The sequence below is a fragment of the Dipteris shenzhenensis genome, chromosome 21 (genome assembly GCF_047967505.1).
Source record: "Dipteris shenzhenensis isolate YYH24624 ecotype China chromosome 21, Dip_SZ_1.0, whole genome shotgun sequence".
Lineage (NCBI taxonomy): Eukaryota > Viridiplantae > Streptophyta > Polypodiopsida > Gleicheniales > Dipteridaceae > Dipteris > Dipteris shenzhenensis.
Window position 1 is genome coordinate 35,163,867 of NC_141616.1, and position 24,373 is coordinate 35,188,239.

The 24,373-nt window shown below is 44.0% G+C and overlaps 1 protein-coding gene across 2 annotated transcripts in view; it reads left to right on the top strand.

The window, feature by feature from the left end:
• The first annotated feature begins 9,360 nt into the window (after positions 1–9,360).
• LOC147888783 (putative N-acetylglucosaminyl-phosphatidylinositol de-N-acetylase) overlaps positions 9,361–24,373 on the top strand; it is a 41,230-nt gene continuing 26,217 nt past the window's right edge. For both annotated transcript variants that reach the window (XM_087393006.1, XM_087393005.1), the window contains exons 1-3: positions 9,361–9,590; positions 9,678–9,738; positions 9,826–9,899. In XM_087393006.1, coding sequence (XP_087249132.1) covers positions 9,485–9,590; positions 9,678–9,738; positions 9,826–9,899 — 241 coding nt within the window. In that variant the 5' untranslated portion in view covers positions 9,361–9,484. The remainder of the gene's footprint in view (positions 9,591–9,677; positions 9,739–9,825; positions 9,900–24,373) is intronic.

Sequence of the window (24,373 nt, forward strand, 5' to 3'; positions counted from 1 at the left end):
CCTTCCGATCTCTTCTCGCTCTCCAAACTCCAATACCTTTCTCTCTCGTCCAACTCCTTCTCCATCGCTCCTCCTCCTCTCCTTTCCAGCCTCACCCAACTTTCTCGTGTTGATCTCTCTCACAACTCCTTCTCTGGTCCTCTCCCTCCTCAGCTCCTCCTCCTTCCCCATCTCCGCTTCCTCTACCTCTCCTCCAATTCCTTCTCTCATACCATCTCCTCCCAGACCTTCTCCTCCCCCTCCTCCTCCCTCTTCTCCCTCGACCTCTCCAATAACCACCTCTCTGGCCCTCTCCCTCCCAACCTCGCTTCCCTTCTTCACCTCTCTTCCCTTAACTTCTCCAGGAACTCGCTCACCGGTCAGCTCCCCTCCCAGCTCTCCAACCTGCTTAGCCTCTTCTCCCTCGACCTCTCTTCAACCACACCAACCTTTTACGAAACTTCAGAAGATGCATGAAACTCAAGCGCACGCACCCTCAGCCTTTTACGAAACTTTAAACGTTGAGTAAGCGACGAGCAAGCGACAACCTCAAAGTACCTGGAATTCAGAATCCTGGAGTCTAGACTGGTCACTGGAGTTCGCGAATGGAAACGTTATTTTCAGCTTCAACTTTCTTTCGTTTGAAGTTTGCACTCTGCTTGCAGCTCGAAGAAGTCGGCTGTTGGAGACTGTGCTGTGTGCACTGTGGAGCACTAACTACGAAGTGGATAATGGAGTACAAACTACAAAGTGGGCTATGGAGTACGAACTACGACGACGAAGTGGGTCTGTGGATTGAACATGGAGCCTTGTCTTGAACAACGAACCCTAAGAGAAGATAAGGTGGCTTAATCTACGACTACAAAGAGATTAGATCTACGGCTATAAATTAATCTACTTTTTAGTGTTAAGTTATTTTAAATATTACATATATCTCTTTTATATTTTATCATATATTACTAATTTTCAAAGTCCCTAGGAAATCTTAACGTATTCTATAGGAAACTTTAATTGTAGCTTAAATTTTAAAGGTTAATATTTCAAATACCTTTAAAATACATTTTGCCATTAAATTTAGCCCTTATAAATAACCTACTTGGCACAACTTATATCAGTTTTTTTCAATTTTAACCGGTACAAAATACACTAAAGGGAGGTTTTTTCTAGCACTGGTTCATACACATGAAAGACCAACCATCAACACTCCCTCATCACTCAATGGTGTACATCATACAAAGAAAGTTTCAATATTCTCACAAGGCAAGGCTTTTAGGAATAGGTCTACTGTGTTCTCCAAGAAATAGTTAACAATCCCAATTCCATAATGTTTTGATGTTGAATCCTTGGGTTCTTTCCAATGTAATGGAAATTTGATCATCAAAAAATATCATCACGGGATCTACTCTAAGATCTAGCATCGAATCTGCATACTCCAAGATTTGTCACAAACCATCTCATCCATGTAGCCTCACATCCAATTTCAAAAATCTTGAATACTACACTATCACCTTCAACAATCTCCATCGAAAACTTTATAGCATTAAATGCCATTGATTTGAGTATCTAGGTCCTTTAGGATTTTGATCGAGCAATTTAAACATCAAATCTCTTAGCTCTTGTGGTATAACCCTTTCTCAAAGAGTGAATTTCGTTCAATAACATTATTCCATCCATTCTTCAAAGTATGATTAGCCATATGCTTGATAGCAGTGCACTTTAGATGGAGAAGAACTAGCATGCTCATCAATATTTTGAACCTCAGCATTCACCATTAAAACTTGTCGAGCCTATATCAAGAGCATTGCTCAATGTATTATAGTGAACTTCATATGCTATATCTTTGCTTGAACTTTGAAGGATCACCAACATTATAATCGCTTGAAGGATCACAACAACATCACAAGTTTCAAGAGCATCACTCAACACATCATGGTGAACTTGATATGTTGCATCTTTGATTGAAGGATCATAAACATGACAATCACTTGATGGAACTAGTGTGATATGTTCCCAACATGAAAGGGGTGCTTTGTTAGAACACATCTTCCACATACCTTGAAAGCATGCATTATAGTAGCATGATCTAAGTGGTGCTAAGTGCTAAAGAGTACCCATTAACAAAATGAAGGGAAAGAGTGTTAGGAATGGAATCATAGCTCCATAAGACATCTCTATTCACATTTTGTCTCCATTTTGTTCTTCAACTTCCTAGAAAAAGCATTCAAAATATATGTCTTTTAGGAGATATAAAGTGTGAGCCTACATTTTATGCTAGCCTGTAGGAATGTCACAACATCACTAGCACGTTATAGCTTTACACCACCTTGCTTTATATTTTTATGAGTCAGCATTCTATTTATAATGGCCCTTGCACTATCGTGCTCTCCCTTGCCATGTCCAGGTCTAAGAAAGTTCCAAATCATGCACAAGCTAGTGAGACTAATAGACATGGACATGAATAGTGAACTACAAAGGTCTACATGCTTTGAACTGGGAGGCTATGCCATCAAACTAGAAACTCAATGTTTCTTTACAAGTAATTACAATCATTCGTGGTGTAACATAAAGCAATGTTATATGAACAAATTTTTGTGCTTCTTATCATTTGAAATGTAGAAGGTTATAAATATTGGAAAAGGTTATGTAGAAGGTTATATATAGGGTAAGGTGGTACTCTTTTTCCACTTTAAAGTGGTCAAGTTTGTCGGGCCCAAAAGATACATAAGTGGGAGAACTTTTGGATATTCAAACTGTGCATGCTCGCAATGTAGTAGAAGCTTGCAATAACATCCTATAGTAGAATTTTCCTTAAGCCCATTCCACATTCAAATGTTCTTTCAAACACAATTTATCCACTTTGCAGAGCTTGACATTAGGTTACTAAATTTCCACTATCTCAAAGCATAGCTAAAAGATACAATTTGAGTCCTCTCTCTCTCTCTCTATGTGTGTGTGCGTGTGTGTGTCCTCTGTGTGTGTGTGTGTGTGTGTGTGTGTCTCGTTGAATCCAATACTAATATCTACTTATTATAACTATGGGGGCTAGTCAGCACATTAAAACTTTCAGCTACCCAACAACAAATTATGATTGCTCTTAAACATCATCCTAGATCAGACAATATTTAAAAAATAACTTTTGATTTGAATCTGAGAATAAACACACCCTACCTGTTAATTTAAAAATGGTGTATAAAATTACCCCTGCTATAAATATATTTCTGTAAGTCTTGAGAATTAAAATACCCCTCATTTTGAACTCTCATAGTATACTTACATTTCCTAGATGGACCCCCCGAGTCCTCATCATTAGAACCACCTCCTAATCCATTGCAGTGTACCCAACACATAAAATGAACAAACTAAAATTCATTTTGCTACATTTTTTGCTTCAACGTGTAGCCTAGCTATAGACTTAGCTACAGACTAGCCCAGCCATAGAGGAAATTCAACTCCACCAAGCCAAGTAATCCATTTCCATATCATCCGATTAGTTCCCACCAGTGTCAGTCCCATCGAATCTATCATTGGTATACACATTCATACATTTGACACCAATTCAGTAGAATTGCTAGTTTGGCACTTCTTTACATCAGGGATTTGTGACACTTGGCAAAGTTATCCTCCTTGGATTCATTCATCTTGCACACACACATGCCACCCATTTATAATCATATTTATTAACTACTTTTTGGCATTGGTTCCTACACATATCCATCATACTTGTACAACCTCTTGGATACTCCGAACACCCAGTTGTCATCACTTTACTACAGGCTTGATCTTTGGCACACGTGCAATTCTTCCATCACATGACTTGGTTCACAGATTGATAGGTTCATCATAAGTCCCCAACGGCAACTCAAGCATAAGGCCCAAATGGCAACTCTCATACAGTGTTCTCATGGGTAGACACTCTCGTCGGTACACCGGTAAGCCTCTAGCATAGAGCGCCAATCGGCCTCTAGCATGGAGTTATTCACATCACATAGTTGATGATATACTAGTCTTATGACTCCATATGAGGTCCATGAGTGGAAAGAGAACCTACTTCGACCATTCATTGCCATAGTGTATGTTCTAGTTTTTTGATGCACACTTAAGCCTCATTGGTCTTGAGAGATTGGACATAAATGTTCCACATGTTAGCATGGATCAGCCTTCACATTTTGATCATGCACATTTTACAGTAAGCCCTCGGCATAAGGCATATTCGGCAATAAGCCCTCAGCATGAGGCATGTTTGACAATAAGCCCTCAACATGAGACACATTTGACGGTAAGCCCTCAGCATGAGGCACTCCCATCTACATCAGCACAATCTAATTTTAGTGATGTACAGCCATCACATTCATGCATGGATCTGACTCCATCTACTATCACATCAGATGCAGATACATAGCAAGAGTTCAATGATTATCATACAGTTTTTCAATAGATAAGTCCTAAATATGAGGCTCTCATATCTCCAACAGCGTGCAAAGATACATGCCACATTACATCCACCTCCTTGTGTGATTAGACTTTATCAGTACAAAGTCCACCTCACAAATCAATGCCATCATGTGGCCCTTTGCCCTCTCCACCCCCTCAATTTTGATTTTAGGCTTGGCTTGGCTATGAAGGATCAAGGATATGCTCATGATGGTCAAGTTTCCCTTACAATACTACATATATAATTCATTCTTGCAATGAAGGAGACATTATTTTTGGCCCATTCTTGCAATGAAGCAAACATTGTTTGTGGCCCATTCTATAAAATTCTAGTAGCCTTCTCTCTTACATATTTTCCTCCATATGCATACAATGCAGTTGGGGATTTTCTTGTGTGTGCATGTTTTTGTTTGTTATCTATTTATTTCCCCCCTACCTCAATGTTCCATTTATTTTCCTCCATATGCATACAATGGATTTGGGGAGACTTTTGTGTGCGCATGTTATTGTTTGTTATCTATTTATTTCTCCCCTCCCTCCATGTTCTACCATGTTGCTCATCTTTCCTTTGTTTGCCTTTTCTCCCATGTTTTTTGACACCTTTCTCAAGCCTCCTTCTCCAATTCCTTGTTGTCCTCTTTTTACCCTCTCTTTGATATATCTTGGCAATCCCACATAGATGCATGTACCACTCCAACCTCTAATTCAAGGTCTCCATGTTCATGCTCCTTTTGTAATTCTAAAAGCACTGATTCGAAAAGGAGGTGCAACAATTTGTTCTTATCTTGCATTGGATGATTTGGCTAGCTCATGGAGAATGAGAAAGGTGAAAAGTACGGGATAGGGTGGCTTAAAATATGCCCAAGAGAGGATAAAAAAGGTTAAAACAAGGAATCATGAATTTCTTAATAGGCATAGTGGTTGATGCATATTGGTTTGTCAGTAGGTGCAAAGTGAAGGAGGATAAGTTATACCTTATCATATCTAAAAGCAAAAGGATATGGGACACTTTTACTATAGGTGGAACATTTTCTAAGATGGGAGTTTTTGTATGGAGGTGTAAAACCAAAATAAAAATGTCAAATGTGACATTTTCACTCTAGGTAGAACATTATCCAAGATGGGAGTTTTGATATTATGGAGTATAACCAAAGGTAAAAGTGCTAAGATGGCATAGGAAAATATCATCAAGGAAGAACCACAAGGCCAATTTATTAAAACTATTCGCTAGGAGGTCACACTTAAGTGACTATGTGGTTGTCCAATATCTAGGTACCATTTTCAACTTGGTTACTCCTATGAATATATTAAGGCAATACAATACTATATTTTGTGAGGGAAGTAGGGAGATGGAGAATATTGGAACTAGACAAAGGTAGTCGGGAATAAGTGTTAAAGATATCTACATCCCTCTCCCTATAGTGGAAGAGGCATGAACTCCAATATCTAGGTACCATTTTTCAACTTGGTTGCTCCTATGAATATACTAAGGTGATACAATACTATATCAATACGTTCTCCTTTTTTTTGAGGGGAGTAGGGAGATGGATATTATTGGAACTAGACAAAGGTGGCTGGGAATAAGTGTTAGAGACATCTACATCCCTCTCCCTATAGTGGAAGAGGCATGAACTCTTATTGGATGCTTTTCAGAGGAGAAAGTGTGATGAATTCATGTAGAGGGCATTCATGTTTTTGCTAAGAATAAGTTGGATGCAACCAACTATTCATTATGATCATACATGATGTGGCATATTTTGTTACCAAGGGTATTTGAAACATAGATTTTGGCATTGTGACTCATCCTGGCTTGCTAGCAACCCGACCTGCTACCACTAGTACTTTGGAGGTTTAATTTGCATTTGTTGCGATAGTAGATTGCATCAAACTATGAGCATTATGTTACAATCTTTATACTTGTTTATCTTGTGATGGTTGTAGTTGTCACTTCACTCATGCAATCCAATCCAGCTCACTTGGGGGGTCACACATAAACCTCTAGCATAGTACAGTAGTGCACGGAGGGCTATCTTTTAAATAGGGGTGCTTACATGTCATTTACACACATGATGGGATTTATAAAATAGCAACATAGTATAATTTATATGTGTCGATTCATGGAGGGGTGTCCAAATTTGAAGATTGAAAAATGTACACATGCAAGAGGGTGTTCACACGTGCTATATGGGGTTTATGAAGAGTGACCCCCCTATGCCACTTCGTTTCTTGCTTCACGACTCTGTGTGTACTCACTTCCACACTCCACAAGTGGTATCAAAGTGCATCCACCCTACCAACTCACTCTCGTGAAAATTAGGTTGCCCTCTTTGTAGTGGCACTTCCTCATCTACTCAACTGCCATAGCAGTTACATTCAACTTAAGTTTGGTTGATTCTTTGAGGATAGTTCACTACCCTAGTCTTGTATCCTTTCCTACTACCATGCAACATTTTCCAACACTTACATTGCCTGAATTTTGGTAATTGGCCCCTTACTAGACTATCATCTATGGCAATTTGCCACCCTTTTTTGAGGAGGACAAGCACTATCCTTGTTGATACTGGCTTGCCACCTTAACTGGAAATTGAACTTGCTGTTGCACCCCCTAGCTTAGGCTAATTTGTTTTTGCTTAATTGCTGCCCTATTAAAATTGTCATCGTTCTCAAGGAGGAGTATCCTCCACAAAATTGCAACCACTTTTGTGGTCTTGCCATTGCTAAAATAGGCCAACATTGTGGAGAAATCACCACTATCTAGGAGGAATTGGCACATCTACAAGATTGTGCCACCTATTCTTCAAGACTTGTACGTCTACTAGCTCACTCAAGCCTGAGTATTTTCTTTGCCATTTGCTGTGAATAGTCACATATCTATGAATGGTAATTTCTCCTAATATACTGCCAGTCTTGCTCACTCAAGACATCTCATACTTTCCTCTTTGTTGGTTGATTTTTTCTCAAGTTTTGGTTGCTGTTGCTATTCTTTTCCTACCATTGGCCATTTAGTGAAAGATCTTCTATTGCAACTCAAAACTAAGGGAAATTATTGACTAAGTTGCCTGTATAGTCAAATATAGCAAACTTGGTGGTCTTGTATCAAATTCTTTGAATATTATGTGGCATTCACTAAATATCAACTTGCAATAGTCAAAAGTTGATTGTATAAACATTTTAAGTTAAATATGTGCTACAATTGCAATTTTGCTCAGCTGGTGAAAATCTGCTTGGTAAGCATTTAAAACTCTTTTGCCCCCACTTTGGATGCCTTTGTTGTAGGCCATAAGGGCAAATGGGAACCCCATGGGTGTAATAGAAGCAAGTTTGCTTCCACCTGTACTTCTGGCAAGGACACCAAGAAGGGGGGGTGAGACAAAGAAGGGCAAGTGCAATTAGTGCAAGAATCATAGACATTACATCCACAACTACATGAAGCTAATTAAGAAGGAAAAGAAGAAAGATACATGTATGGCAATAAGACATTATTGCATCTAGTGGGGAGAAGAAGGAATATGCAAATTATACTCACGTTGATGCATATATAATAAGAATTGGTCATTCTTAGGGTGGTGTAGCTAGAATCCTTCTTTTCGTGAGACATGTGCATTTTGATAGTGGTGCTCGGAAGCACATTACCTTGCAAACACATAGTATCTTGGGAATACATTTCATAGAGGTATAGCCACATGTGCAAACAACTCCTCATATCCGGTGAAAGGAGTTGGAAAAGTGTTTCTCACCGCAACAAATGGTGGGACACTTACACTCTCTAATGTTTTTATGGGTACCTGGAATTGAGAACCTCCTATCAGTTTCAACCATTGCTAGGACTCGTTTGCCTATTTCGGTGGATGTTCAGCAAGCTCTTATGCCTAGAGATTAACCTACTTAGGCCTAGAGATCATCAACCTATGGATGAGGCTATTGTGGAGGATGCAGTGGACAAGGAAAGGACATTTATTAAAGCATTCGAATGGGTGCTTAAGTGGGTGTGAGACACAATACATGACATCAAGTTGGCAAATCAATTGCCCACTAGGACATCTATAGGATCTTGTTATGCATCTAGACTCTTTGTTGATCGTGCTCTTATTACAACAAATGAAACGAAGATTCTTTTAAGGAAAAAAAGGAGAATGACAAATGGATATATGCCATGTAGGATGAGTTTGACTCCAATTCTGAAGAATGACACGTAGTGTTTGTCTCACTCGCATTATGGCAAGAATGCTATATTGATATGAGTTGGGTTAAGAGGGTGTGGCTGGGTGCGGTGGCGGTTTGAGCACCCAACAGTTCAGATGGATCTTTGGAGGCCGTCGGTTGTTCTATTGGAGCCCAAACTTGCACCTGCATGCATGAACCGGGGGAGGCGGCTTTTTGGCCACTTGGATGATCAAGGTTCCACTAGGGACTCCAATTGGCACAAGGTACAATCGCACGTCAATGCTTGGAAGCTTTCAAATTTACAATAACGTCCACCATGCTTGTGATTTACAGTGGCTTGGGAGTGCACGGCTGGGTGTGCTGGCGGTGTGGGAACCCTGCTGTTCAAACAGATCATTGGACACTTCAAGGGGCCTTCAAAAATTGATTTTCCCATTGCACGGGTGCGATGGCATATTGGGACTTGAACACCATTTCATGAGGCCACATGCTCACTAAGGGGATGACGAAGTGCTCTTTACGACGTTCAATCCATTAGCTGGTCAGAGTGCCTAGTATCAGTGGCCAAATGAGTCCAACAATTATTGTTGTCACCATCAATTGGATTCAATGAATGTCGGGTCCGTGGAAACAGGACCTATGTGAACCAAGGGAGGTGGCCGTCCAGCCACTTGGTGCGTGTAGTCGAGTAGGGAGGTTCTAGCACAATTCCTAGGCACAAGCGAGACCACCGGAGGCTCCAAGGATTCAATTGGCCACGGGTGAGTGTCACGTGCCGCCTGCGCGCACCGGGGTAGAGTGGAAAGAGGACCTAGGAACTCCACGTGGCAAGAAGGTACAATCATTATGGAAAAAGGGCTCGAAACTTAGGGCTCGAAACTTAGCTTTCAAATTTACAGTTAAGTCCACAATGCTGCTGATTTACAGTAGCTTGGGAGTTCTCTTCGTCATCTGGCTCCTCTCGCTGTTGATCGTGCTCTGCACACCACAGCCCCGGCCTCTTCCCTCAGCTTATGGTTGCTTCTCCTCTCCTCGCTTTCCAATCGATCCTACATTCGCTTTCGATTTTACTTATCATGCAATTTGCCGTCCCTGTCCTGCAGGATCTCCAACAGGGAAAAAAGGCGTCCTGCTGGTCGTCGCTCACCCGGATGACGAGTCCATGTAAGTGCAGTTAAGTTTTTTTTTCCACTTTGGAACCCTAGCGTTGTTGCTTCAGGAGAATAACCTGTCCATACTCTGTCTTGGCAGGTTTTTCAGTCCAACTCTCCTCTCACTGGCCTCTCTTGGTCATTATGATATTCGACTGCTTTGTCTGTCAAATGGTACGCTTATTCAGTTCGATGTGAGTAGGGGGGGATCGCTTTTATTTCATTGTGACCAGCTCTCCGGAGGACAAAATCTGCTCACTACACATTCACCATGCATACATAAGCGTAAGAAAAGGCCAAAGTAGAAGCCACAAAGTGAACTAATTTCATGTGAACTCGTTGATGATTAAGCAAGTCTGGTTGGTGGATCCTTGAGGAAGCCAGCCCCTGAACTGATATAGGTTTCAAGCGCCGTACCAAAGCAGTGTTCACTCATAGTGGCGAAACACTTGGGGATATAAACTGCCTCTAAGTCTTTGGCTTTACTTTGTAATGGCTGTGTTGACCAAGCGGACTGGCCTGAGCTGATTAGGGGGTGTTATAGTGCACAAGCAGGGCCATGAAGACGAGGTCACCTGTTTAGAAAGGTGATTCGTACTAATCATTTCGTCCCTGTATAGCAAGTTGTTTTTGTTTTCCTCACCAAATGACGATAAATTTTGCTTATAGAAGAGGCAGTGGGCAGGCCCTTGTTTTCATCATGAACAGATTGTTCTAGTTCTAGGCATTTGTTGGTCTCTAGCCTCAATGTACGCTTTGCCTGCTCTGTAGATCCTGAAAGAGTAAGGCGTATGGATTAGCGGCTTTGCTATCAAGGAAGGTTAAACATTGGATGTCATTTAGCTAAAGTAAAGGACAGCATGAAACACCTTTGGGGAAGGGGGGATGGGAATGGGCTTTCAGAAATCTTAAATCAGAGAATGCAGAAATTTGAAGGCATACACAGTAAGATATTATTGAACCAAGTAAGTGTTTATACTGACAATTCCCTTCTTGTGCTTGTGCATCTGCCCTGGATCTGCTGTGATTACTGCTGTCATTTGCTCTAGATCCAAGTGTCTTTGTGAGTTTATTTGTGGTGCACACAATTGTCAGTTGAAGTTAGATCTACATCAGGGTTTCATTTGCTTCAAGATTCTTCTGTTGGCTCTTGATTCTACTGCTATGGGGGAGGTCTAGCTAGATATCAAGGTAAAAGGTAGCAGCCTAGATTCTCCAACATTGTATTAGAGCCATTCTGGTGAGCCAGGAAGTGAGATTTGAGAGCCAAGGATCCAGAGAAGACGAAATTGGAAGCCAAGAAGTGTATGCCTTGGTGAGCCAGGGAAGTGAGATTTGAGAGCCAAGGATCCAGAGAAGGTGAGATTGGAAGCCAAGAAGTGTATGCCATCCAATTTAGAGATCGACTTATGATAACTGAAAGAGGAAGATGACTTCTACTCAGTGACGGTGTGACAGGAGGTCAGTGTGCTCATAAGTAGGAATTCTCAAATCTCATGGTGCGACATGGCACCCTAGATGCTGATTGCTTGTTGTATGGGATCAACTATCCGATATGCAAGATCAAATTTGAGCAATTGGTTGCATGGGCCTTGTGGGAGATAAGTGAAGGAGTGGAAAAGGAAGTTGCCATGATCAAGAGGATGTGACAAGCAAAGTAATCAAAGCTGCAGATCTAGATGCAATCAGAGAGTGGGTGCTCAGAGATCTCGAGGCTCTCACTGATCATAGGGACTACCACAGATTTAGTGCTTCTGCACATTCAAGTAGCAGTGTCTATGCTCAAATCCTAGAAGATAGTGTGTGAGCTGTATGAAACAGCTAAAACAGGGCAGATTGTGACGCTCCGAAATGAGATGTTTATTTTTAAGATGGAAGAAGGTAACCGGGTGAGTGAACATCTAGTCAAGATCAAAGTTTTAAAGATCAACCAGTCACTGTTGGTCAGAGGTGGACAGTCATGAGTTGGCCTCCTCATGCTCAGTAAATTGTCTATGGTGGGTTGGTGACGACAATTACAGCTAGAGAGATTGAAGCCATTCAATTTCGAGGAGCTCGATCTCTTGTAAATGCATGAGGAAGCAAGGTAGAGACTGTATGACGATGTTAATGATGGCAGTAGTACGTGTAAAGGTCAGGGCAAGCAGCAGAAAAGCAAACCCGAGAAGAAATATAATGAGGCTTTTGAAGATAGCGACTCTTCTGATGGGGAGAGCAAATATAAGAAAAAGAATTGCTACTACTATGACATGCTTGGACATCTGGTGAGAGATTCTCAGAAGAGAAAGGCAAACCAAAAGAAAAAGGATGTCCAATTGAAGATGAGCCTGAAAATCAGATAGCTAATGTGGTCATTAAAGAGTTTTTTTTCTTGATGGCTACCTCAAATAGTCGTGAGGTCAGAAATGTAGATTAGGAAGTAACAGTGCTCATGTCCAATATTGAGCAGTGGTCGGAAGATCCAGGTATTTTTTGTGAAGGTGATGGACTTCATAGGTTTCTTAGAGTGCGTCGGCGTGTTCACCATTGGGGATGAAGATGGAAATGGGTGCTTTGAGGCATGGTTGTTAAGATTTGTGTGTCTTATGTTAAGCCACATTCCACACGTGACATGTACGCTTCTGTTAGACATATTTAGGCACGCTCCAAAAAATACTAAAAGCCCTAAATTTTTGCCTTTGGAAATTGGACTTTGAGCCTTTGAAGTTTGACGTCACAATCTTTGGTATCTTGATGTATCTCGAGCATCTTCTGATGCTATTTTTAGCCGACTTAAACATTTGATTCATATCCTCGAGAACCCCGCTTGAACCGGAGTTCCATTGCCACTGGGGCTCTAGGTTGAAATCCATACATCATCATGAAAGGACTAAAACTTGTAGCTGAATGTTTGGCATTGCTATATGCAAATTCAAATATGGGTAAATACTGTTCCCAATAAGTTTGTCGTTTACTTACATATGCTCGAAGCATATCCTCAATGATCTGATTGATCCTTTCAGTTTGACCATCACTTTGTGGATGATCCGCGGTGCTCATATTCAAAGAAGTTTCCAATCTCACAAACACAGCCCTCCAAAAATTGCTGTTAAATTTGTTATCTCGGTCACTAACAATACCGGCTGGTAGCCCATACAATCTATAAATATGCTCCACAAATAGCCTAGCTAATTATGGGGTTTTAACTTCTTCATTGGTTGGAATGAAGTGAGCCATCTTGGTCAATTGATTCACAATTACCCAGAGAGAGTCATGCCCCCTCTGTGTCCTAGGTAATCCAACAATAAAATCCATGGAGATGCTTTCCCATTTACTAGATGGAATCTCCAATGGGTGTAGGAGACCTCCTACCTTAAGGTGTTCAGCCTTGTTGACGTGGCATTTTTGGCACTTCAATACATAGTCTTGGACGTCCTTTTCTATTCCAAGCCAAAAGAATTACCTCTTCAGAAGCACATACGTCTTCTGAATTCTTGGGTATCTAGACTTTAACTATCATGACACTCGAAAAGGATTTGGCGCCTCATGTCTTTATTACGTGGAATGCATACTTTACAATTGTAGACCAAGTAGCCATCTTCAGTCGTATACTTTTCCCATTTAATTCCTTTATCACCAACTTGTGGTGTGTCACCATTTCCATGTGACGCCTCAGTGAAAGCTCCTTAATTAGTTGGATCCCTCTTCTTAATTGCTTTCCATATTTTACAAAAGTGAGGATCAAACTCACATTTTCATTTTAAGGACTCCAGGAAATTATTCTAGAATTGAGTAAAACTCAATTCATTAACAAGTGGCATTCGGCTTAGGAAGTCTGTTACCACATTGAACTTCCCCTTTCGATATGTCAATCTTAAGCTGATCCGTCATCGGAACATTAATCTTAGCATAGTCTTGGATGAATCTCCCATAAAATCCAAACAAGCCCAATAACATTTATATTTCTTGTAGGTTTGTAGGATGTGGCCATTCCAATATGGTTTTAACCTTTTCGGGATCCATACGAATCCCTTCTTGGGATATAATATGTCCCAAGTACTTCACTTCTTTTGCAAAGAATTCACATTTGAATTCTTTTGTAAAAAGAGAATTATCTCTAAGTAATTGCAACATTTTTGTCAAATGTTTCAGATGCTTTTCCCTCATTTTACTATAGATTAGGGTATCATCTAAAAATACTAGAGCAAATCTTTCTAAATATATTCTTAAGACACTGTTCATAAGTGTCATAGAGCATTAGTTAACCAAATGGCATTACTGTAAATTGATAATGCTCGTACCTAGTACGAAATGATGTCTTAGGGACATCCTCTTCTCTAATTTGCACTTGGTGATATTTTGATCTTAAGTCAATTTTAGTAAAATACTTTGCTCCTTGCAATTGATCAAAGAGCTCATTAGTGTGAGGCATGTGATACTTATTCTTTATTGTGATTTTATTTAAGGCTTTGTAATCTATGCATAAAGGCATAGTGCCTTTACTAGTAAAACTAGTGATGACCATGGTGAATTACTAGGTTGAATTTGGCCCTTCCTAAGGTATTCAGCTATCTTTTGACCTCACGTTCTTCCGTTTGACTAAGTCTATAGGGTGGTTTACAAACAAGGGTAGATCTAGGAATTACGTCTATTTTATGATCTACATCTTGCTCAGGAGGTAAACCATCAGGCAAGTCACTTGAAAAACATCTTTAAATTCAACCATTGAATCCTTAAAACGAAGATTCATTCTTTTTAATCACATCAATTCTTTTCAGATGTAGCAGAAATAAAATCACCAATAAAAGAAAGTTCACAGAGATATACCTCGCATTGTTGTTGTTGTAGAAGTTCCATCAAACAAATAAGGGGAGAGTTGGGAACATTATGTTCTCCCTGAATCTGGAAGACTCTACCCTCTTTTTCAAACATAATGGAGTTATTTAAATAACTCCGCTATAAGCTATGCCCAAGACTATACAACGACTCTTGGCCAAGCACAACATTTGTTCAATTGAGATGCATAATTTGGAAATCCAAGGCATCTTGATAACCTTGGATATCCACCTCTACACCATGAATCATGGTGTCTCAAATCTTTTTATCAGTGCCCTATGCTAGAGAGATTACATATTTATGGGCAGTTGGACTCTCTGGCAACTTCGATTTCTTAACTAGCGAGTATTTTAAGAAATTGTGTGTTGCGCTATCATCGACCATAATTCTTACTTTTTGCCCCTTTTTCCAAGCATCCTCATTAAATCATGAGGACCAAAGGTGGGCTGTCACATTGCCGATGATAGACAACACATGCGGTTGTTGTCCTCATGATAAACCTCTACCTCAGTGTACTTTTTAGTACCATTAAGCGGCAATATTTGCACAGTATATACTTGTTTTTGTGGAGCTTTATTTGGGGGTTTAGCTCCCGCTTGTTTGTTTTTAGGACAGTTTCAAGCAGCATGGTCTCATTTGAAGCAAAGATTTTTCTACTTGGCCCTTTCATAATCCTCTTTCTTCAAGAGAGGATATTTTGTGTTTGAGGTTTCTTAGGTAGTGCTTGAGAAGCCTCCTTCTTGAAGTGCCCCTTCCTTTTCAAATTGGAAAATTTTGGTGAACTTAGGAACAAAACCTGTTTGTTTCGAAGTTCCAGCTTTGGATTTCCCGGTCTTGTCGTTGTATATTTGGGCATATTTAAGTGCTTTTTCAAAGGTATTGGGAGAGTTTCTTCTCACCTCAACCTTATAGGTGTCTTTCAGACCTCTCACGAAACCCCTTATCTTCTGGAATTCATCAATTCCTTTCAGCTTAAGGATTGCCTCCCTATAGTTCACTATGTATGGGACTAAAGTGTTTTTACCCATGCTACAATTGTCCCAATCCTCCCACGCTCTCTTTAACTCATTTTCAGGTAAAAACTCTTTTAAAAAGGCTTGTTCAAATTCAACCCAATACGTAGGGATCCTATCATTTTCCCTGAGGCTCATCCACCATTTATAGGCCTTATTTCCAAGGGAAAGACTTGCTTCCACGACTTGATTTTCAGGAGGGGTATTCTTGAGTCAATGGAAGTCTTGCCATTTTTGCAAGAACGTATTAATCGTGTCCTTGTTGCATTCTTTTTCTTCCCCATTGAAAATTGGTTTTTTCAAGTCCTTAAGTATGTTTGAGGTTTCTTTAAGTGAAGAAGTAGATCTCTGAACTTGACTTGGAGGAGTCGATGATTTTGCCGTAGGAGTTACCGATTGAGAATCAGATAACTTACATTGCCGAAAAAACAGTGCTAATTATATTACTTCGAGAACAAGATACAAGAGGTCAGCATTGTAGCTGACGGGCTGCGTTCACAAATCGGACACAGCCCAAAAAAGTAACAAAAAGGTAAAGCTCTCTCTCACGGAGGGATAAGGCGAGTGTGAATGAACAGCCAGAGAGGTGGTGAGTAGCGCCACCGAAGGCCCTGCGAAGTCTGCTCGAAGAAGAGGCCCTGTGTGTCCCAAACCCGGAGGAAGCGTCTCCGCTTCTCCTGACCGGCCCGGGAGTCCCCCTGTATCTAGTCCCACTGGCCTCTGAGGGTATGAATAATCTCGCTCCAAATATCAGTCATGATTTGGGCAGTCGATAAGGAGGTGCCACCGAGGATCTGCGCTGCGCGCGAGGTCCAAATGTGCCATCCTGCGATGCTGCTAATAATCTCCCAGACTGGCTGCCTCTCCTGAGCTCCTGTATCAGCCTCTGCTAGGTGCTGCGGGATACTCTCGAGCGGCCCCCACGTCCCCTGTGTGATAAGGAATGTGGGGTCCTGCTGACATGCCTCGAATAAGTGATGAAAACCAGGTGCGGTGCTGCACCAACAGAACGCGTTCCAAGTGATCAATCCTAGCTCCGGTGCTGCGTGAGTAAGAATCCCGAAAGTCCACCTCCACACTTCCTGGGCGCGAGTGCAACTCCACAGGCAGTGTTTTGGTGACTCCTCATCCTCATGACAGATTTGACAACGTCCGTCCTGGCCTATCTGCCGCAACTAGCTCCCCACTGGAAGACCTTTGTGGGCAAGAAGCCATAGGAAGTAGGAGATCTTCCGCGGCCGCCAGCTCTCCCACATGGCCTTCCAGAAGGCCTGCAAAAAGAACTTGGAAATACCCTGTGCATACCAGTTGGGCCGCTGGGTGGGAGGGCGGCTCTGCATCCTCCCAAGAACTCGCCTGCCCAATGTCGTGCTGTAGGTAAAGAAAGAGGTCGGCCCCTGACCTGTCACAATCTCTGGCCATCTCCACTCTCCTGGGTCCCAATCAAGCTCTGACAAGGCCCGCCCCTCCCAGAGCCAGAGTCGCCAAAGCTGCAGCTGATCCTGCTCTATGCTAGGATCGGTCTGCCAGACCTTCCCCATGAGGCCTACGACCCTAACCCTCTGCCATGGGAGTAGGGGGTCGATGAGCGCATCCTCTCTCCTGAGTCGTCCATCCCCCATAACCGCGAAGAAGGAAACAGAGGAGTCGTCCATACGTCCTGCGACCACCAGTGGGATGCCACGGGGGGTGAACTGTCCCAGCCAACGGTCATCACCAGGCATGAGGATCTGATGCTCAGGTGGAACCAACCAATCAGCTGGGATCGCGCCGTCGATCTCCGTACGTCTCGCCTGGGCTCCACGGGCACCTCCAGCTGCGTCTGCGAGATCAGCCGTCTCCAAATGTCTGTACGTGTCCCTCCAAACTCGAAGGGACCGGGCTGGCCCCCGCATCCAGCCATCACACACCTGATGGCTGGATGCGGGGGCCAGCCCGGTCCCTTCGAGTTTGGAGGGACACGTACAGACATTTGGAGACGGCTGATCTCGCAGACGCAGCTGGAGGTGCCCGTGGAGCCCAGGCGAGACGTACGGAGATCGGATAACTTACATATGGCTTCAGTTAGGGTTTTTAAGGTATCATTAATCGTTCTGAACTTCTTTTTTATATTTATGTTCGAGTTTCTAGTTTAATGAATTCCGAATATGGAATTCCATAATCACCGTAATCAATGTCCTCCATTTCTATACTATCCTCTTGAATCTCGTTATGTGCTTCCTCATGTGTCTCCACTTCCATAGTTGTCTTCCCTTTTTCAGCCCTTTCCCTATGCTCAGCCTACCCTCATGCTCAGCCTACCCCCCGCTTCACGCAACCTCCCCTCCCTATGCTCAGCCTATCCCCCCACTCAGCCTCTCCTCTCTCCGCTTCACTTAGCCTACCCTCCCTCCGCTTAGCCTACCCCTCCTCTCCGCTCAGCCTCCCTCCGCTCAGCCTACCTACCCAACACTCCCCTCTCCACCTACCCCGCTCTGCCCCGCCCGTTGGCCACCCTCCCCTCTCTGCCTACCTGCTCTGCCCCGCCCGTTGGCGCTACCTCTCCCGTTGGCACTGTTCCTCCCGTTGGTGTTGGCATTGCTCCTCTCGCTCCCGCTCCAACTCCTCCCGCTCCTGCTCCTGCTGTAGCTTCTGCTTCTGTTGCGCCTCCCCCCCCTTGTTGCTGCTGTGTTGGGTTGTTGTGCGCTGGCCCTCTTGCTAGCAGCCTCCCTCCACCTAGGCTCCTAGGCTAGGCTAGGCTCCTTGCCTAGGCATAGGCCCTCCACCTTTCATCGCCTCAGCCTCAGCCTCCCGTCCCCCTCCCTTTCGCTACCTTAGCTTCTCCACCTCTTGGTTGTCTCTCCACCTCAGGCTTCCACCCCACCTCGCCACCTCCGACTACACCCCCTCGCACTAGGTGTGTCTCCCGTCATGGGAGGAGAGCCGGTGCTGCTTCTCCCGATCGGACACTAAGACCTACACCAAAAAAGGGAAAAAATCAATCCAAGAGAAATGGGGGACAAAGCCAAGAAAGGCGACAAAAAAAAAAAAAAAAAAGCAAACGACACAATCAAAACTGGAAGATGTGAACACGTTACAACCGAAGTGGACTCGGGGTAGACAGCAAAGCAAAGGCAAGACCCGCCTCAACCTTAGCTTCTTCAGTCTCTATATCTACCTCAACCTCAATCCTCGCTACAGTTTTAGTATCAGTTCCAGCCTCATCTCCCTCTATCTGTATCTCTACTTCGACTTTAGTCCCAGCTTCAGTCTCAGCTCCAGTGCCAGTGTCAGCTCCCTCTATATTCACAATCAGTGACATACCCATGCCCATGGCGCCGGTTGTTTCCTTCCCTTTCTCTCCTGTTACAGCTCTCGCACCACTTATGACACCTACCTTAGAGGTGACACTGTTCCGCATTACACTTCACTCTTTCCTCCTCCTCTCAGTCAGCCCACACTCCCACACCACGTTGGGACTGCCTCAGTCATATCCGTTCCTCACCCAGTTCACTCAATCACCGTCCAGTTTTCGGACTGAGTCCCACACTTTCATGTCACAGTCATCATAGTTTCAGATTGGACATGGGTGGATGGACTGATACACTAGAGGCCTGGGAGACCTTGCTCATGGAGATACATAGTTTTTGTGAGTGTGAGATGGAGCTGACTCACTTTGCACGAGAGCATGTCCGCTTCAATGAGGAGCAGAGTCACATCATATAGGAGCAGGCTAGGGCCATTCGGGAGTAGGCTGGTCTCATTCAGGGACTCAGACATGATATCATGCAGCTCCGATAGGTCACAGCCATACTCAGTCCCAGGGACACACTGAGGCTACACTGATGGCAGATGCGATTGCGTTCGTGGTTGCTACCCTAGGTGTGGTTGAGCACATGATAGAGAGGGCATGGCGGGTGGGAGAGATCCCAACCTAGAGCAACCCCTAATCATACGGTTCCATGACACTCAGGCACAACTTTTAGCTCTACGACATAGGTCAGTCTTTTGAGATCAGCCAGCGATCTCTATGGATGAGAACCTCACATCTCTACAGGTTGAGGAGAGGCGCTCTTTGCTGCAGCAGTGGGATTTGGTCTGGAAGGCGGGAAAGTGGGCAGTGGTATGAGAGAGACGACTTCTTACAGGCCCCCGTAGGGCACTTGCCTCCTCCCTTACATAGGGAAGCGGAGTTGATGATGTTGGGGCAAAGGCACATTGCCAACCCTTCATTAAAAGATAGGACACCTATGACTGTCTTAAGACAGTCATAGGGTAAACCTAATCCTAATAAAAACACAAGCGAGTTTGTGGTGTGGCTCATCATTCTTCACACCCGCACTAGAGTGTCTCTCTCTCACTCTCACTCTCATGCTCTTCTTCACTTTCCCTTCAACTGGTATCAGAGCCATTCCCCTCCACTCCCTAGTCTACCCATTCCCTGAACTCCCTAGTCTACCCCTTCCGTACGGACGTACGGACAGCGCCGTACGACCGTACGTCGTCCGTACAGTCGTACGGACGGACTGCGGCGGCGCATTTTCGCCCGCAGGGCAGCAGATCGATCAGGGCGACAGCGCGGGCGCGGGCTAGGGCGTGGTCGCGGGCGCGGGCTGGGGCGTGGTCACGGGCGGCGACGCGGGCCTCCTTGTACAGCAGCTGCTAGCTGCAGCTCGAGGCGCCGCATCAAGCAAGCAGCCAGCAGCTGCATAGCAGCTGCTACTAGCTGCTAAGCCTTTCGAGGCATTGCGAAGCTGGATCTCCTTTGACGTGCGTGTGTGCGAGTAGGGAGCCAGGCAAAGACTCGACAGTTTTTTTTTTGGGGGAAGCGTGCCTACTGCAGGGACAGAAAGTACAGCAGGTACTCTGCAGGGACAGAAAGTACAGCAGGTACTCTGCAGGTACAGAAAAGTACAGCAGGCACACAAAATTTTTTTTGGAAGAGGAATAGTGCTGAAGCACTCTGTTTTGTGCGTGGTACATGCATGTACGCGCAGTACATGAAGCATTCCTGATGCATTCCTGAAGCATTTCAGCTGTATACTGTGCATTTGTTGAGGTACAGCAGGTACTCTCGTGTCACTCACGCTTGAGGTGACTTGTGCCACAGTGGTGGTGTTTGCGCAGTTACTTGTCTTTCAGGAAGGTCAGATGCTTGTTTTGCAGAAGCTTCTATGCATTTACTGAGTGCAATTCTCAGTTTTGGGTGACCATTTCAAAGGGCTTTTGCCTGGATGTGTTTGCAGTATATGCCTTGAGGCAGTGTGTAGCCAGGGAGCACACATTTGCTTTGTTTCCGCAGTGCATTTGGTGACATTTTTTGCAGGTCACATTCTTTGTACGCACTTTGAAAATCTCAGTTGAGCCACGCTTGGTCAGGGCGCATCGAGTTTACTCGGTCCCTAACTGCCCATCGTTGACAGTGCTCAAAAGATTTTCTTCTTGGTGTTTGTACTTTGTGATTTGTGTTGTTACTGAGTACACAGGGGCAGTCTATGCATTGCACATTGTCAGGTACAAGTGTCAGAGAGATTTTCATATTGCATGCTACCTCAGTGTTGAGGTGTTCTCCACTTGATTCAGGTGTCAGATCAAGGGGCTTTTGCCCAGACTTTGTTTGATAGCACTTGGGTTACCGACAGAGATCTTCAGATGCATTTTCTCCCCTTGGTATAAGGGTGATTGCTTGGGATTTATCCCATTTACTGTTGCAGGTTTTGTGACAGGCTGAAGTGTCATTTTTTTTTGGGAGTTTGTCAAGTGGTTTCTGCAATTTAACTCAGTGCAATACCTCATCTGAGGTGGGAGAAGTGATCAGTACAGTCAGTACAGCAGTGTTTACAGCAGTGTTTGTGGTTTGTCAGATGATTATGCACTGTTAAGCACTTGCTGAGCAGCTGCAGCAGTCTGAAATTACTGTTTTTATGCCTCTTTGAGCACAATACAGTGTGTCAGAAGGTACATTATTTGCAGGGTCATTTACTGTTTTGCTGCAGATTTTCCTGACAGTAAAAACAGCACCATTGAGAGTGCTTCTGGCTCTTGAATAGAGCAGGTCTTTCTGAGAAATCAGAATTTTTATTCAGTCTTTTTACTTCCAGGGAGTCAGGTACTTTCCTCATCTGATATGGCATCATGGGGAAGTGATTCTTCAATTCTGAACATAAAGAAACTGGAAGGAGCACACAACTATGCATTATGGGCAGAACAGTGCTTGAATGTACTTCTGTTAAAGAAGATTGCTAAGCCCATAAGGGTGAAGGGTGTCAAGCCATCTGACATGGCAGCTGATGACTGGGAAGAGCTTGATTTGTCTGCGAGGGTAGCTATCATGCTCACTATTTCAGACACTCTTGTGTTCAATGTACAGGCTGAAAAGACCTCTTATGGTCTATGGCAAAGACTAGAAGAATTGTATGCCCAAAAGAGCTCAGCCAGTAAGGTTTATTGGCTGAAGAAGCTGGTCGATCTTCGCATGAAGGAAGGTACAGCTATGACCTCACACTTGAGTGAGTTCAATGCCATCTTTACACAGCTGATTGCACAGGGGTTGAACCTTGATGAGGAGTTCAAGGCTACTTTCTTGCTGTGTACCCTCCCCGAGAGTTGGGACACTTTCAAGACCACCCTGTCAAACTCGAATGCCACTCTTATTTATGTTGATGTAGGGAGCTCTCTCCTTATGGAGGAGATGAGCAGGAAGAATAATGCGGGCAGCAAGTCTTCAAATGCTTTGCAGGTACAGGACAGAGGCAGGACTCAGCAGAAGGGGAGATCTGCTAGTAAGTCCAAATCCCGCAGTCAGTCCCGTGGCAAAAAGGACATTGAATGCTTTTATTGTGGCAAGAAGAGACATGTGAAGTCTAAGTGCTTCAAGTTCATACGGGATCAGAAAGCCAAGAAGGCTGAAACAAAGGATGCAGGAAATGCAAGCAAAGGCAAAGGAAAGGCCAAGGCAGATGACTTGGATGCAGTGAATGTTGCAGCAGAGGACAGTGACAGTGACATACATGATGTTTTATGCTCTTCTGCTGTAATAGCACATGCTTTGGTTATTGATGGCCATGACATGCACACCTGGCTCTTGGATTCAGGTGCCTCTTTTCATGTTACTCCTCATAGGGAGTGGTTTACTTCCTACACAGGTACTCATGGAGTTGTTCATCTTGGGAACAACTATGCATGTCAGATTGCAGGGATTGGCAGTATACAGATAGTATTTCCTGATGGACGCATATTCATGCTTGATGGTGTCCGCCATGTGCCGCAAATCAAGAAAAATCTGATTAGCACTGGCTTATTGGATGACAGTGGTTACCACACCACATTTGGGGATTCCAAATGGGGATTACTGATGGCCAGACTGTAGTGGTTGAGGGTTTTAAGAGTGATACCTTGTACCCTCTTTATGTTTCCAGTGTGGGTAATCATGTTGTTGCCATAACCGAGCTGCCAAAGGTTTCATTGTGGCATAGCCAGGTTGGGACACATGTCTGTTAAAGGAATGCAAGAACTGTCACGTTTGGGTTATCTGCCGCCTCTTTCTTTTTCAGATTTGCCTACTTGTGATCATTGTATATTGCTGTAATTTTTATTCTTTTCTCCCCTTTAGGCACATTGGCCTTTAGGTGGGAGGTTGTTGGGGTAAAGGCACATTGCCAACCCTTCATTAAAAGATAGGACACCTATGACTGTCTTAAGACAGTCATAGGGTAAACCTAATCCTAATAAAAACACAAGTGAGTTTGTGGTGTGGCTCATCATTCTTCACACCCGCACTAGAGTGTCTCTCTCTCACTCTCACTCTCATGCTCTTCTTCACTTTCCCTTCAGATGAGACTAAGCTATCCAAGACCTTGTCTTGTACCATTTGGAACTGTAATGGTACCTTATGGTCAGAACCAGGGAACCTCTGAGAATCCTATACAGGTCACGACATAGTCTTTTATACAGAGACACATCAGAGTCCAAAGTGCCCTCTTCCAGTAGTCAGCGGATATACATGGGAGTCTGTGTTGGAAAGGTCACCTCCCCATCTGTAAGCCCCCAAATGAGGAGAGCGTGGGGGAGGGAGTCTTAGGGCAGAAGATGCCCAGAGAAGAGAGAGACAGGGGGCTGCCACATGGGCAGCACTTCACAAGAAAAGAAAACCTTGTGCAGGAAAGATGGCGGGGGCATGTAGCCCTGGATCTGGCCTGGCAAGACAAAGCTTCGTGGCAGGCGTACGAACTGCAACAGATCCCCATGAAAGGTGCGATGACTCAGCAATATGTACGGCGCAGTACGGTGCAGGACACGTGGCTGGAAAGAGCCTGGCAGAGGGCAGAACCAGCAGGCCTGGTGGAGCAGCAAATTGGGCTGCCAGTGGGCAGTGGCATGCCTTATATAGGCTGGGCTCCTGCCTAGATTGGAGGGCCAAAAGCCCTATAAGTGTGGGCCAAAGGGCCCTAGTTTTGTGAGCCCTTATAGGGCTGCTTTGGGGCAGACTGGTCGGCCCAAACAGACCAGCCAGTCGGCCCATTTAGGGCTGGCTGCTTGGTTTTCTTAGCAGGCCTTAGGGCCTTCAAAAGGAGAGGCTTGCGGCCTCATTTCACATCCAGCAAGTCAGCAAACAGAGCAGGAGCAGGAGCAGCAGAAGCCTGATCTTTGGGCCTACATCCAGGAGGCAAATCAGGGCCAGAGTTGCTGCAGGAGCTCTACAACGAGGACAAAGACGACAAGGCGATGCTGGCGAAGGACTCCGCTGGCAAAGGAAAGGGCAAGCCTATCAGTGGCAAGTCCAAGAAAGGCGACTCTGACGACGAGGGGACTTCTAAAAGGAAGCAGAAGAAGAAGTGCTTC